Below are 16,661 nucleotides of genomic sequence, written 5' to 3'. Positions count from 1 at the left end.
CTCAATGGACAGAAAGCCACGTCACGGTGGCCCGAGTCGAAACCAAGAACGAGCATGTGTACGCGATCAGCGTATACTGCCAACTTCGTGATCCTGTCAAACTGTACCTAGATAAAGTCCAAGCAATACTCGATGGACTCGATCCAGGGGCCAGAGTTGTCATTGGAATGGACTCAAACGCGAAATCGACCCTATGGGATAACCCTAGGACAGACCCAAAAGGACGTGAACTCGAACTATTTATACAGCGAAACGACTTAGTAATCATAAATGAACCCGGAAACCCAAAGACTTCGGAAAACGAGCAAGGCGGCTCTAACATCGATCTGACTCTATCGACCAAAAATCTGGCAAATCGACTTACTGGCTGGACAGTGTTACCAGATCAAATCAGCAGTGATCACAGATTGATCATATTCGAGTTGACCCTAGAACGACCTGAACTGGAAAACCAAGAACACACCGGATATAAAACCAAGTGGGCTCGGTGGGATGAATACCGGGAACAACTCACTCGATTGGACTCAACCACTCCCCTAGAGGAAGACTTAGATGGAAAGGTCACTTGGCTGAGGAGTATTATCATTGGGGCTGCTGATGTTTCAATCCCCAAAGGTTCCAAGAAAACAACCAAAGTCAGATGGTGGAACGGCCGGTTGGCAAATTTGAAATCCGAGAAGACCAGGGCCAGAAGGGAGCTGCAACGAAATAAAAAGCGAAGCGGCCTTTCTGAGTCCGAGAAGTTGGAATACCTCAGACGGTACAAGGCAGCTTCGACCAAGTACTCGCGGGGAATATCAGACTCAAAGCAGGATAGCTGGGAAAGATTCAGACAGGCAAATAGCAGCGAAACCGAGCCATGGGGCGTGGTTTATAGCCTGATAAAGAATGATGGAAGGAGAAGAATGATCCAAGCTAGCCTCAAACGCCCGGATGGAACATACACAGACTCGCTGGTAGAGGCGATGTCTCAAATCGTAGAGGACAAGATCCCCAACGATGACGAAACCAGCGATGAAGATTCACATCGAGAAATAAGAAGAGAAGCTCAAGAAATCCGAAACTCGAACATCAACGAAGAGGATATTCGCCCCTTTACCCGGTCAGAAATTGAAAAGCAAGTAAAGAAGCTGAAGAGGGGTAAAGCCCCCAGACCGGACCGAATAATGAACGAAATGATCATCGAGGGGTGGAGTGCCATTGGTGACACCATCCTCGACATCTTCAACACGGCATTATCAGAAGGCGAGTTCCCAAGAAGCTGGAAACAGGCCATCCTTGTGCCAATACCGAAATCTCCAGATACCGTTCCGTCGGACACTTCGAAGATTCGACCCATCTGCCTACTAGACAATCTCGGTAAGCTGTTAGAAAGATGCCTAGCAGAAAGACTCCGAGACGAAGTTGGACATACGCTTTCCTCCTGGCAGTTCGGATTCACCAAGGGAAGAAGTACAGCTCAGGCCATAAACAGAGTCTTGAGTAGGAGAACGGAAGGCGTATGGAAGTACGTTGTCGGCTTGTTCCTTGACATAAAAGGCGCCTTCGATCGGGCCTGGTGGCCGCTGATCCTGGTGTGCCTGAAGAAAAACGGAGTCCGGCCTGACACTCTGCGAATGCTCGAGAATTACCTGGAAGAAAGAACGGTGAAAATGAAAGGGGAAAGCAAGGAATTCTCCAGAGAAGTGACCGGCGGATGCCCCCAGGGATCGGTACTTGGACCGATCCTATGGAACATCATCTTTGATGAGCTCCTCCGGCTTGAATTGCCAGAGGGCTGTGAGTGGACGGCGTTTGCGGATGACGCTACAGTGACCATCGGGGCGAACTCCAAAAGGCAGCTGCAAGAGAAAATAACCATCATCACCGGGCTGATCAACGACTGGGCAAGAAGATTGAAGATGAAGTTGGCCGCCGAAAAATGTCAGCTGTTGACACTCTCAGGAGATGTTAACCCCCCGATGCCTATTGCAGAATTGGCAGGAATTAGAGTCAATTTTGAGGATACTGTACGGTGCTTGGGAAGAATCATCTCAGCAACCGGTACGATGAACGCACACGTGCAGTTTGTCACTGGAAAAGCGGACGCAATCTTTGTCAGGATAAGAAGGGCTGCGGGCAAAGAGTGGGGTTTCAAGACTGTGCAGTTGCAGAAACTCTACACCTCTGTATACTTGCCAATTGTAACCTACGCGCCGTCTACTTGGCCAGAAGTAGTAGGACCGAAGGACCGAGAGAAGCTTCGATCATCTCAGAGAAAAGTACTCATCTCGGTCACCGGAGCTTACCAGAGCGTATCCTACGAGGCCCTCTGGGCAATTAGAGGATCAATGCCGCTGGACCTAGAAATCTCTTGGCGAAGGAAATATGTCATCGAGAGCCACCAGTTGCCCACCGCGGCGGCCCGTCGGGAAAGGAAGCAAGTCCTGATAGACGAGGCAGTCGAGAGGTGGCAGCGAGAATGGACCGAAGAACGGCGCACGAATAAGAAGAAGATAACGAAACATCGAGAAGACGAGACTACCGAAGAAGAAACGATCGAGTCAGAGACTGCCAAGCTCACCAGGGACTTCATTCCTGATGTGAGGGCAAGACTACAGCAGGGGCTGGTGGTAAACACCTACGTTACCCAGCTCCTGACCGGTCATGGCGACCTCGGGCCCTACCTCAGCTGGAGGAAGAAGACGAAAGGAAAATGTGCAAACTGCAGCACCAACGAGACCGAGGACGTCCGACACGTAGTGTGGACCTGTAGTCACCCCGAACGAATGGCTGCCAGAGCCAATCTCAGGGAATCTCTTGACCTTCCAGGCTGGCCGTGCCCGTGGCCGGACTTGCTACTCTTTGGAGGCAAGCCGTTCGCAACCTTCGCCAAGAAAGCGCTGTCCGTGAAGCCGTGTCGGACCGCCTCCGGGGCGGCTCCGTCTTGACAAGTATCCGAACGCAGCAGGAGCTAGCTAGTAGTGAGTCAGAGCGTAGACGCCCCTACGTACACGTACCAAGGACAGCGCCAACGCCAACGATGATCAAAAGCCAGCGATGAAGCCAACGAACGACGAACCTGTTCCAGTTCCAGTCCAGTCAGTGCCAGAGCTCCAGCTGCAATCAACTATCGAATTCCCGAAGGAGACCAGATACCACCGAAGAAGACAACACCAAACCACCGGCTACGACGAAATACCACCGAAGATGACAACGAAACCCGAACCAAAGACGAACCCACCCACGACCAGGAGTTGACCAAATTTAGTTGTAGTTATTTTCTGTTACAATAAGGAGTTAAAAGAAATAATGTTTTTATAAGAAGAAGAGCTTAAGTTAAAAAATTGTTAAAGTAGGTTTAAGGGCAATGATCCGGGGAAATCTGATAAAACATAGCAACAAGTTGTAAGTTAGGTGCAGATTCCTTGGTGAGCCGAAAAAAAAAAAAAAAAAAAAAAAAAAAAGGTATAGTTGGTGTCATTGGATTGTCGCAGATATCTGTTTCGACTTTGGTTGGATTTTCTGCATTATTGTAGACTTTTTGTAATAGTACTCCATATCCACTTATGGTAGCTTTCTTTATGGTTTCCGTAGAAAGAGGACAGGCGGTAATGCAATGGGTACATTTTGCAGTATCGTCATCGTCTCTCAGTTCCATGAGCTTTTTAGCTTCTTGATTGAAAATTAAAGCTGTAATTTGTAAATAAATGCACAATTGAATAATTCAGAGATTATGAGTATTTTAGAGCTTTTTGGGATATAAATTATTTCATTAAGTAACCTTACCTTTTTGTTTCTCTGATTGAACTTCTACTGCGTAATTGCAACACCATAGCATGATAGAGAAGGAGATCAACTTCGACGAATTCATTTTATTAGTAATGGAAGATAGTTCTCTGGCCGCGGAGTAATTGAAAACTGCAAGCAGAAGGATGTACTAGTTTGAAACTAAGGCTTGGATTGTAGGATTCGGATTGTTAGGAACAGATTTTTCATGAGTCAGAAATTTGATGAAACGATTCGTTCGCCAGGTGCGAAAAAATCAGTTGTGTAAATGTAATAAATTCCTGTCTTTGTGATCGTATCTGAAGAATGAAGGCGATGTAGCGATCGAATGTTTCATGATTTGTGAAGATGAATAATTCGATAACAATAAAAAATAGGAGATTGAAGATCACGTCAGTGCTGAACCTTTTTTGACCAGAGACAAAAGTTACGTTAGATTATTTCACATTTCGAAATTTTCCATCAGAATCACACATCTTGAGATTTAGAAACTTTTTTGAGAAATTGGGGCCCAAAAAGTACAATTTTTCGTACTCGTATGGGTAAAAGTCGGATTTACAGGATTTTAGCTGTCAAGTTAATTAAAAATTTCAAGATATTAGGATATTTTTTTGAAAAATTTTTGGCTAGAAATAGCCTTTACTAACGTTGACATATGGTAACGATTTTCAGAGATAAACGCGTTTCAATGGAACATTTTTTGGAGATTTTAGATTTTTTTGGTAGAATGAACAGTAGGTACAGCTGAACTTGTAACTTTTTTTTTTTCATTTTCCTTTTCGTGTATTTTCTCAGAAAATTGGATCTCATCAGTTCTGAGGAGATTTTATTGATCAAAATTCTGATTTGATTACACCTGGTTAAATTGAATTGCATCTGAGAAATGTCCAGATCTGATCAGATTTGATCAGATTTGATCACATCTAAACAGTGGATATAAAATCTAAGGTGAACTGGAATTTTTAATCTGATTACTTGGTGAAATCAAATTGCATCTTGGGAAGGTCCAAATCTGATCACATCAGATCAGGACATGCCTTCAAAAAAAAGGCCCAGCTTGGTGTACCTCCCCCCCCCCCCCTCTTCCCAAGCCTGTTCTATGGGCATATGATGCAGTACCATGAGCATTGCATGAAATAATGAAATACATATCAAAAACTAACTTTTCTGGCTGAGGAAACTCTCCTCGAGACTTATTGAAGATGTTGGCAATTTTCAGGATCTCGTGAAGATGAGTTGAAAAATATTGCAAGAATCTGTATTAGAATAGTCCTTTTTTCAAATCGAAATTTTTGACATTCTTTATTTTTTCATGGAACTTAACATTTTGATAGTTTTGCTAATAGTCCGGCATATGACGATAGAAATATTGACACCCTCTTCCCTCCCAGTCGATCCTCTGGGACAATTTTTTTTGTAAGGGGACATCCTAATGAGCACTTCGAAACAACCATAACAAAAAAAAGTTGGTCTTACAAACAAAATGGCGGTCATTTTGATTCACAAGTGAGCCGAAATCGCAGATTTTGCTTTCCAACATGTGACTTGATCAAAATTTTTGGAGATGAACAAAGCTAGATCGAAAGAGCAGGAAGAATTCATCACTAGCCAAAATTTCAAATGCCCAATTGTAAGTGTATTTTTCGATTTTTGATGAATTTTAAAAAATCAGATTTATGGCCAAAAATGAGGAAAAAAATCAAAATTTTAACAAATTGACCTAGAATTCTGAAATTTGGAATGTACTCTGTTTTCGTCCTGCCAAGTCGATTAGAAACGGTTTAAAGCTGTTTTCAGCAGTTCTGGACTTTGGTGACATTTCTTAGAAATTTCGAAAGTTTCAAAAATCTACTGAAGGCTTAAGTATAGTCTCCGAAAAGTCGCTAGAGGCTTCAAACCGACTTGAAATCTACCTGCAGTCGACTTAATAACATGTGTAAGTTTGAGTGCAGCGTGAATTTCGCATTTCCAGCTTCATTTGATGAAATTTTGTTAGCATTTCAAGTTTCAAAAATCTACTATTGACTCCAAGAATATTCAAAAAAGTTGCTAGGACTCCTAAATGGCTTAAATCCGCCAGCAGTCGACCTGATAAGATGTTTAAGTTGGAGTGCAGCTTGAATTTCTCATTTACAACTTCATTTCATGAAATTTTGTAGACATTTCAAGTCTCAAAAATCTGCTGGAGGCTCCAGAATTGCTCAAAACTGTTTCAAACCATTTCCAGTCTATTTGGCAGGTCGAAAATAGGGTACATCCCAAATTTAAGCTTTCTTGGTCAGTTTGGTAAAATTTCAATTTTTTTTCTCATTTTTGGCTTGAATTTGATTTTTTAAAATATGCTCCTTTCATTCAGCCTTATGCAGTTCAAAAACTTTGTGTGATTACTCCTTTGGATAGGTTGGGATAGAAAAATCTGCGATTTCGGGTGGCCTGTCAATCAAAATGGCAGCAATTTTGTTCGTAAAGTAGACTTCTTTTTGGCAAATTTGCTCTAAACTGTTCCCAAGGATGCCTCTTTTCAGAAAATTTCAATGGAAGGCACAAAATTTGAAAAACTATGCAACATTGGATCGAATAGAATGTATTTTTTTCCATAGTGGGTATGTAATATGATATAAAACTACTAGTATAGGCTTAAATCTAGAATTAATCTATAATTACTGAAATTAAAATTCTAAAATGTGTGCTAGTCAACTAAACCTGATTCTTCAAACTCTTAAGCCGATTGAATTCAGCTAGAACTTGTTCACTTATATCTTTGTAAATGATGTGTCTATCCGAATTGCCAGTAGTAGGAAAACTTTCTATGCTGAAAGATTCATTACTGAAATCTGTATGAAGCCCCATTTTGTATAATGTATTTTGTCCTGAGTAAGGGCACGTGTAACTTGTCCCAGTTATGGTAGTGGTATCTGAGCTTTTTATGTCGTTCCAACCTGGCACTTGCTCTGACAATGAACATATTCGATCGTCTTCTTTTATAGATTTAGGATCGTTATGAATTACAACGATGACCTTACGTACTGCTTTTCCATTGGTCCATTCGACAATTCGATACATAAATTCGGGAATTGAGTATTTGTGAAATATGGAATTTTCTGAAGCTGTTAATTCGGGGCTGATATCTTTCAATTCGCCTTTTACGCCGAAGTATATGTTTATGTTCGAAGGATGTAGCTGGAAATTGAGAAATGTCATTCGTTTTAATGAAAGAATCTACTAGTGTGAGCAACTTTTTGATACGAGATTAATGCGATTACTGAGGTATTTCTTACTTTATATAAAGCGTACAGGAATAAATCTACTTCTTGCAATTGTCCATTCGCGATGCTGCTCCAAATAAATGCAATGTTTGCATACAGACAGGTGGCGAGTCTTCCTGGCAATGTGTGCAACATGTGCATTGGTACTATTTGAGTTTTTTCCAAACGTTTGTCAGGTGCTGGTTGTTTGGAAAAAAGCCAATTTAAGACCCTTTGGCATTTCGATGACGGAATCTGACAGTCGCGTTCTAATGGCACTATCTGAGTGCCAACACTTAAATAATAATTTTCACAGTGAGATATTACTCGCTCTTTATGGAAGTAATCATTAATGACGTCCTTTTCTATGGTAATATGTCTGCGGTTCGAGTCAGTAAAGTACTCCAATCTGAGCACTGGTATCCAGTAGAAAACCTGCAGTGTGAAAATATTTCGTCAATGGAATATTTTTTTGAGGATATTTTTGAATACTTAGTTTTACAGTTATAATCGACTTGAATTATGTACCTATGTACTTACCATTGTTTCCTCTGGGTTCTTTATCTTCTTGATTTGGTTCACCATCTGTAGTCTATGTTTATAAAATTATCACATAATATGTATGATATTGTAAATAGGTAATCCACTTGAACTAAAAATATACCTACCTTTGTCTCATGTGGGTTACCCTTAATTCGAAATGTTGTATTGTCATCTTCGTCGATTTTTGTTATGGATTCGTCATTAATGAATTTTCTACCTTTTTGGTTTGGTTCACCATCTATAATCTAAGTTTATAAAATTGTCACATTATATCGTGAATAGGTATTTTCTTCACTTAAGCTTGAGTGAAATGGATTTTTACATTTAATAATTCGTTATATGGGTAGAAGTTGTTGCATTTCAAGTTGATTAATTGTCCTTTTCTATAAAACATCTGTATTAAAAAAAAAAAAAAAAAAAAAAAGGAGAAAAGTACTCAAATTATCTGATGGAAATTTTCATCAAGTAGTTTGGACAATATGTTTTGTATAACTATCGCTAACCTCGTATCCTATCTCAAAATTTTGAGGCGACGGGTCATAGACTATTGACGGTGTCATAGGCTTGTCGCAAATATCTGTTTCAACTTTGGTTGGATTTTCTACATCATCGTAGACTTTTTGTACCAGTAATCCATATCCACTGATGGTAGCTTTCCTTATGATTTCCGTTGAAAGGGGGCAGGCGGTAATGCAATGGGTACATTTTGCAGAATCGTCATCATCCCTCAGTTCCATGAGCTGTTTAGTTTTTTGATTGAAAATTAAAGCTGTAAAAATACGTATGTATTGTATAGTTCACAATTGGATAATTCAGAGAACACGAGTTCGGATATAAATTATTTCATCAATTACCTTTTTGTTTCTCTGATTGAACTTCTACTGCGTAATTGCAATACCATAGCATGATACAGAAGGAGATGAACTTCGACGAATTCATTTTATTAGACGAGGAAGGTAGTTCTCTGGTCGTGGAATGTTTTGAAACTGCGATCAGTAGAAGGATGTAATTTGAAACTGAGGCATCGATGGCAGAATTCAGATTGTTATGAACAGATTTTTCATCACTTTGCAGCTGTCTATGTGAGTCAGAAAATTGATAAAACGATTCGTTCACGCAGATGGAAAAAAAATCAGTTGTGTAAATGTAATAAAATCCTGTCTTCGTGATCATATTTGAAGAACTAAGGTGATGAAGTGATCGAATGTTTCGAGGTTTATGAAGATGAATAATTCAATAAACACAAAAAATTCGAGATCGAAAACCATGCCTGTGCAGAACCTTTTTTGACTGACAAAGTTTCGTTGCGTGATTTCATATTTCGAAATTTTTCCATACAATCACACATCTTGAGATTTTGCAACTTTTTTGAGAAATTGGGGCCCAAAAAGTACAATTTTTCGTACTCGGATGAAAAGAGACTCTCGAAAAGCAGGATTAAAAGAAGCTACAGTAATACGTACATAAGACCTTAATGGAGGATTTCCAGAATTGTAGCTGTCCAGTTGATTAGAAACTTCAAGATATTAGGACATTTTTTTGAAAAATTTTTGGGCCAAAAACAATTTTTCCTACATTTTGTAGGGGGAGAAAGTAAATATGCGCATTTTCTCTCTTCGTCTATGGCTGTACTTGTAAAATGCACACATCCGCGTCCAAAATGTGGGGGACACATCTCAAAATCGAACACATTACTTTTGTTGATTCTCAATATAATTGCATTTCTTCGCATAAATGCAATTATCCACCAACATTATGTCCTCTGACTCTTACCTAAGGAGCCTCGTGAACCGTAACAAATACACGATTTAATGGGGAACTTGATATCGTGAAGTGCCAAGTCATAAAGTAATAGAATACGTCATAAGTTGTCCAGGTAGGAAGCCCTGATGGTAAATCATCCCAGGGATAGAAAGCGTATGAAGGAAATTATGACATCAATTAGCCAAATAATAAATTCATGTATTGATAGCATAAACACATAATATCACAGGTTGCTCAAATTGTATACATGAATGAGACTTCTATAATTAAATGATAATTATAAACTTCTATTAGAAAACGTAATAAATCGAATGCGTAATATGGTGGCAAGCTTTCAACGTTTTTAGTTGCATATTGAGCCCAAAACCGAAAAGCCCATATACAACCCCCTGTTGGGGTCTTGGTTAAGGACATCGCGTTCTCTGGAGTGCCGTGTCTACTGACGAGCTTTTAACCCTGATGCCAGAGTGCTAGTTACATTCCACGGTTCCTCATTTATGATCCTTCATGACTTATATCCCAAGATATTGTCGAGATATAAGAACGCGTAAGGCGTGACTCGATATGTTGGTCCATGATGGATGGGATAAGTTCTAAGCATCCTTAGAAAGCGTATCCGCAGCATAAATTGGTATTCGTAAGTCTTGGTCACCGAGGTATTCCACTGGGCAGCAAGAAGTCGAAAGCGTGAGGAGGAATGCGTACAACAACTGGAACAGCTAGTGTGGTGAGTTGTTGGAACTAACAACTGAGGAAAAAACGCTTGTGCAGGAGCTTTTATAGACGAAAGTTCAACGTAAAAGCGGCAGGGATGACGGATATTTGGCGTGAAAGTAGGGACATAATGGCACGCGTCGCGTAGGTCTCATTGGCGGCAGTAAATTGGTGGTGGTATCGTGGAAGGGTTGATGAGTCGCGAATATTTCCAGCGACTGATGTCATGAATACCTTAATAAAATGCGTATGACGTCACGAATACCTTGTAGAATTACGTAGAAACGTTCATTTTCTACCACCTATAGTGGAAAAAGTGATCATTTCTACCACTACAATTTATGTTGGAAATCTGCCCTCACTACTGGATGAAGGTTGAAATATGGACACGATTTTCAGATTCAGAGTTTAACATTGTTCAATGGAACATTTGGAGATTTTATACATTTTTTTTTTGTAGAAAATTTTGGTGTTGAATTTTAGAATAGGTACCTATTTCATTTCCCTATCTACCTAGAGCAGCCATGTACAAAAAATTCAAGCCCAGGGGGAAAATGAGACTCAAGCAATAAAAAGGCTCAGCAGCAGATCACCGCTTTAAAATGAAAATACAGCGTTATTGAGCTAATTTTATTGGTGCCTTTGTGGTGAAAACAGATTTTTTTAGGACTAGTGACCCCCTTAAAAAGCCTTCAAAAAAAGCTCCAGCTTGGGATACCCCCCTCCCCCTCTTCACAAGCCTCTCCTACGGACATATGATGCAGTACCATGAGCATTGCATGAAATAATAAAATATGAAAAACGAACTTTTCTGGCTGAAGAAACTCTCCTCGAGACTTGATGAAGATGTTGGCAATTTTCAGGAGCTCGTGAAGATAGGTTGAAAAATATTGGTAGAATCTGTATTAAAATGGTTCTTTTTTAAAATCGAAAATTTTTCACATTATTCATTTTTCATAAAACTCGACATTTAATATGTAGTTTTGCCCACTGTCCGGCATATGAAAATAGGAATGATTGCACCCTTCCCTCCCTGGTCGATCTTCTGGGACAACTTTATTCTTCAAGGGGACATCCTAATGAGCAGTTTGAAGCAAACTTGACAAAAAAAAGTTGGCCTTACAAACAAAATGGTGGTCATTTTGATTGACAAGTCCGATATGTGACTCGCACAACATTTTTTGAGTTGAACAAAGCTAGATCAAACCAGCATGAAAAATTCATCACCAGCCAAAATTTCAAGTGCTAAATTGTATTTTTTGATTTTTAGTGAATTTTTGAAAATCAAATTTATTAGGCCAAAAATGAGAAAAAATATCAAAATTTTAACAAATTGACATAGAAATCTGAAATTTGGGATGTACCATATTTTCGAACTGCCAAATCGATTGGAAATGGATTCAAACCGTTTTGAGCAGTTCCGGAGCGTATAGCACATATTTGAAACTTGAAATGTCCACGAAATCTCATCAGATGGAGTTATAAAGCCGAAACTCTGCAAACCAGTTTCAATAGCCTACGCTATAAAGTCGATTGCAAGTGGATTTCAAATCGACATTTTTCACCTTGAGAAATATATTTTTGTCGATCGACTTCAAACTTCTTTGAAAATTTGAAAAATTATACCCGTCTACCTCATTTTGAGCAAGGAAGATGAAAATAAGTTTACTCCCATTTTTGACATTATCCCTAAGTGGATTGCAGGCAATTTACATCCGTTTGGAGCCTCCAGCAAATTTTTAGAAAATTCTGTTTTTCAAAACTTTCTTGATGAAATTTTTTGGAAATTTCGAAAATTTCAAAAATCCACTGGAGGCTCTAGTAGTCTCCAAAAAGTTGATAGAGACTCGAAAACGACTTTAAATCCACCGGCAGTCGACTTCATAGCGTATTTAAATTATTTTGCGAAAGTGAATTTCAGCTTTATATAACTCCATTTTGATGAAATTTTGTGGTAATTTCAAGTTTCAAAAATATACCTACTGTAGACTCCGAGAATTTTCAAAAGGTTGGTAGAGGCTTCAAAATGACTTGAAGCCATCAGCAGTCGACCTAAACTTGTTTAAGTTGTAGTTGCAGCGTGAATTTCACATTTCCAACTTCATTTGATGAAATTTTGGGAACATTTCAAGTTTCAAAAATCTGCTGGAGGCTCTAGAACTACTCAAAACTGTTTGAAACCGCTTCCAATCGATTTGGCAGGTTGAAAATAGGGAATATCCCAATTTTCAGCTTTCTTGGTCAATTTGGTAAAATTTCATTTTTCCCCTCATTTTTAGCTTGAATTTTGATTTTTTTAAATTTTCTCTTTTGATCTACGTATGTAGCTTCGTCCAGTTCAAAAAATTTGTGTGAGTCCTCTGTTGTGATTTCTGTCGACCTGTCAAATTGTTAGTAAAGCCAACTTTTTGTTGGCAACTTTGCTCTAAAATGTTCCTTAAGATGCTCGTCCCTTTAAAAAATTTCGATGGAAGGCATAAAATTTGAAAAACTGTGCAACATTGGATTGAAAATAGTGTAATTTTTTCCATGGTAGGTACGTAATCTATAGTATAAAGCTACAAGCAAAAAAAGTTCAGCAGGCTCTCATTTGGCTCCAATTATACCTAGGAAGCTAATTTTTTTTTCAATAGAAAGCTCTCGACGAGTACTTGATGCGAAAACTATAGCGAGGTCCAAATTTTGATTTTCAGGGCCCCAAATTTAGGAAAAGAGACCCTAAAATCAATTTTAAAAAATTTTGGAAATATGTTTTCTTCCAAATTGCATTTTGAACCGAATTCCAAAATTTGAACCAATTTGGTCCCATACAGAGGGAGAAATGGCCCAAAAACTAATTTTTGGGCCCCCTCCTCTAAATTTATGAAAACTGAACCGATTTTGCTCATTTTTTTTTTCAAAATATTCCTTATGACGTGTAGATATGTTATAAAACATTTGTAATTCAAAATTTTTTAGTTTAAGCATGAAAAATTAAAAATCAAAAAAGCATTATTTTGAACAATCATAACTTTGAACTTTAATTTCTCAGCCGAATATTTCCAATTTGCTAAGCATTTTACTTATCATCAAAATAATAGTAAACAAAAAATCCAACTTATACTTCTCAGCCGAGTATTTCTCTTTTCAATTACTCATTTTGCTCGTAGTTTGTTGTAAGGAAAGGGACTTGGGGGCAACCTTGAAAAAGCGAGCACTAAGAGAGAAAAGGGAGAGCGATGGGGGGTTTGGGGGCGCAGCCCCCAAGAGCGAGTTCCGAGGGCGAAGCCCGAGGAACGAGTACGGGGGTGAGGCCGCGAAGCGGCCAGGGGGCAGAGCCCCCTAGTATGATATAAAACTACTAGTATAGGCGTAAATCTATAATTAATCTTTAATTACTGAGATCAAAATTCTAAAATATGTGCTAGACAACTAAACCTAATTTTTCAAACCCTTAAGCCGATGGAATTCAGCTCGAACTTGCTCACTTATATCTTTGAAAACTATATTTCTATCAGATTCGCCAGTAGTAGGAAAACGTTCTATGCTGAAAGGTTTCCAACTGAAATCTAGGTGAAGTCCCATTTTTGATAATGTATTTGGTCTTGAGTGAGGGCACGTGTAGCTTGTCCCAGTTATGGTAGTAGTATCTGAGCTTTTTATGTCGTTCCAACCTGGCACTTGCTCTGAATTTGAACATATTCGATCTTCTTCTTTTATAGATTTAGGATCGTTATGAATTACAACGATGACCTTATATTCTACTGTTCCATTGGTCCATTCGACAATTCGATACATAAATTCGGGAATTGAGTATTCGTGAAATATGGAATTTTCTGAAGCTGTTAATTCGGGGCTGATATCTTTTAAATCGCCTTTTACGCCAAAGTATATATTTATGTTCGAAGGATGTAGCTGGAAATTGAGAAATGTCATTCGTTTTAATGAAACAATCTATGTGGGTAACTTTTTGATGTGATTCTCGAGGTATTTCTTACTTTATATAAAGCGTACAAGAATAAATCGACTTCTTCTAATTGACCATTCGCAATGCTGCTCCAAATAAATGCAATGTTTGCATACAGACAGGTGGCAAGTCTTCCTGGCAATGTGTGCAACATGTGCATTGGTACTATTTGAGTTTTTTCCAAACGTTTGTCAGCTGCTGGTTGTTTGGAAAAAAGCCAATTCAAGACCCTTTGGCATTTCGATGACGGAATCTGACAGCCGCGTTCTAATGGCACTATCTGAGCGCCAACACTTATATAATAATTTTCACAGTGAGATATTACTCGCTCTTTATGGAAGTAATCATTAATGACGTCCTTTTCTATGGTTATCTGTCTGCGGTTCCTTTCAGGGTTCACCAAAGTGAGCACTGATATCCAGTAGAAAACCTGCAGTGTGAGAATATTTTGTCAATGGAATATTTTTTTGAGAACATTTTTGAATACTTAGTTTTACAATTTTAATCGACTTGAATTATACTTATACCATTGTTTCATCTGGGGTATCCTTAATTTGAGATGTATTCGGATTTTCGTCGATTGCTGTGGTTATTATGGATTTGTCATTAATGGGTTGTCTATCTTCTTGGGTTTGTTCACCATCTATAATCTGTGTTTATAAAATTATCGCATAATATGTACATATAATATTGTAGGTAGATAAATAGGTGAGCATTGAGCAATCAACTTGAATTATATACCTACCGTTGTTTCATCTGGGTTACCCTTAATTTGAAACGTTGTATTGTCATCTTCGTCGATTTTGGTTATGGATTGGTGATTAATGAATTTTCTACCGTGTTGGTTTGGTTTACCATTTATAATCTATGCTTATAAAATCATCACATATTAAATCGTGAATATAGGTACAGGTTCTTCACTGGAGCTTAAGTGAAATGGATTTTTACATTAAATAAATCATTATAGAGGTCGCAATTCAATTTGATTGATTGTCCTTTTCCATAAAACATCTGCAAAAAAAAAAAAAAAAGAGGAGAAAAATACTCAAATAATCCAATGGAAATTTTCTTGAGGTAATTTGGACAAGTTTTGCATGTGTAATGACCACTAACCTCATATCCTATCTCAAGATTTGAAGAATTCAAGTCGAAGACTATCGACGGTGTCATTGGCTTGTCGCAGATATCTGTTTCGACTTTGGTTGGATTTTCTGCATCATCGTAGACTTTTTGTACTAGTAATCCATTTCCACTTACAGTAGCTTTCCTTATGATTTCCGTAGAAAGAGGACAGGCGGTAATGCAATGGGTACATTTTTCAGAATCGTCATCGACGTTCAGTTCTATGAGCTTTTTGGCTTCTTGATTGAAAATTAAAGCTGTAAAAATACGTATGTATTGTACGTATGGTGCAAAATTGGATAATTCAGAGGACATGAGTTTGGATATAAATTATTTCATCGATTACCTTTTTGCTTCTCTGATTGAACTTCTGCTGTGTAATTGCAATACCATAGCATGATACAGAAGGAGATGAACTTCGACGAATTCATTTTATTAGACGAGGAAGGTAGTTCTCTGGTCGTGGAATGTTTTAAAACTGCGAGCAGAAGGATGTATTTTGAAACTGAGGCATCGATGGCAGAATTCAGATTGTTAGGAACAGATTTTTCATCACTTTGCAGCTGCCTATGTGAGTCAGAAAATTGATAAAACGATTCGTTCACGCAGATGGCAAAAAATCAGTTGTGTAAATGTAATAAATTCCTGTCTTCGTGATCGTATCTGAAGAATGAAGGGGATGAAGTGATCGAATGTTTCAAGGTTTATGAAGATGAATAATTCAATAAACACAAAAAATTCAAGATCGAAGACCATCTCAATGCAGAACATTTTTTTACTGGCAAAAGTTACGTTAGATTATTACACATTGAAGTATTTCACAATTCAAAATTTTTCATCACAATTACAAGACTTGAGATTTTGGAATTTTTTTGAAAAACTGGAGCCCAATACAATTTTTTGCACTTGTATGGAAAGAGGCTCTTAAAATGCAAAAGATGCTATAAGTTGACCAGAATGGAGGATTTACAAAATTGTAGCTGGCCAGTTGTGCATTTCAAGATATGTATTAGGACACTTTTTTGAAAACTGTTTGAGCCAAAAATGCACCTTTCCTCGTTTATGCTATAAATAGCCCTCTGAACTGAATGGAAGTTAAAATATGACCACGATTGTCAGAGTTGAAGTTGTTCAATGGCACATTTCGAGATTTCAGAATTATTTTTTTGTTGGTAGAAAATTTGAAACTGGAAAAATACACATTTTGCTATCATGTTGGAAAAGGTCTCTCAAAACATGATGGTAGATAATTGATTATGACAATAACAAGAGATTGTCTAAACTCTTTCTGTCTTCGTAACGTTTTTTTTTAAATTCACTTTTTCCCATGAAATTGAATCTGATCAGTTCCGAACAGATTTTATATGATCTAAACTCTGATTTGATTACATTGCATCTGACAAATGTCCATATCTGACCAGATCCACACAGTGTGCATAAATCTCAGGTGAATTAGAATTTTTAATCTGATTACCTACTGTATCCGGCCGAATCAAATTGGATGTCCAAATCTGATTAGATCTGGTCAGGCCAACGCTACTGGATCTGAACTTTTCCTA

At 38.3% G+C, this 16,661-nt stretch overlaps 2 protein-coding genes across 4 annotated transcripts in view; one reads left to right on the top strand and one right to left on the bottom strand.

Annotated features, from left to right (window-relative positions):
• LOC135847171 (uncharacterized) overlaps positions 1–16,661 on the top strand; it is a 354,358-nt gene that overhangs the window by 255,941 nt on the left and 81,756 nt on the right. The gene's annotated exons all lie outside the window — the stretch shown is intronic.
• LOC135848036 (uncharacterized) lies at positions 12,115–16,421 on the bottom strand. The gene is made up of 5 exons (XM_065367810.1): positions 15,094–16,421; positions 14,929–14,991; positions 14,726–14,845; positions 14,508–14,630; positions 12,115–14,410 (listed from the first exon to the last, which is right to left on the bottom strand). The coding sequence occupies exons 1-5, from the start codon at positions 15,415–15,417 to the stop codon at positions 13,955–13,957; spliced, it is 1,086 nt and encodes a 361-aa protein (XP_065223882.1). The 5' UTR covers positions 15,418–16,421; the 3' UTR covers positions 12,115–13,954.

The sequence above is a fragment of the Planococcus citri genome, chromosome 5 (assembly GCF_950023065.1).
Source record: "Planococcus citri chromosome 5, ihPlaCitr1.1, whole genome shotgun sequence".
Classification (NCBI taxonomy): domain Eukaryota; kingdom Metazoa; phylum Arthropoda; class Insecta; order Hemiptera; family Pseudococcidae; genus Planococcus; species Planococcus citri.
This window is presented reverse-complemented; position numbering and strand designations above follow the sequence as displayed.

What these genes read in the sequence shown, in the direction of transcription:
- LOC135848036 (XM_065367810.1), bottom strand. Translation starts at nt 15,417, where the DNA reads ATGTCCTCTGAATTATCCAATTTTGCACCATACGTACAATACATACGT. An exon ending in ATCTTGAGATAGGATATGAG is followed by an intron (nt 14,992 to 15,093) that starts GTTAGTGGTCAT and finishes TTTTTTTTGCAG; the next exon opens with ATGTTTTATGGAAAAGGACA. An exon ending in TCTATAATGATTTATTTAAT is followed by an intron (nt 14,846 to 14,928) that starts GTAAAAATCCAT and finishes TTATAAGCATAG; the next exon opens with ATTATAAATGGTAAACCAAA.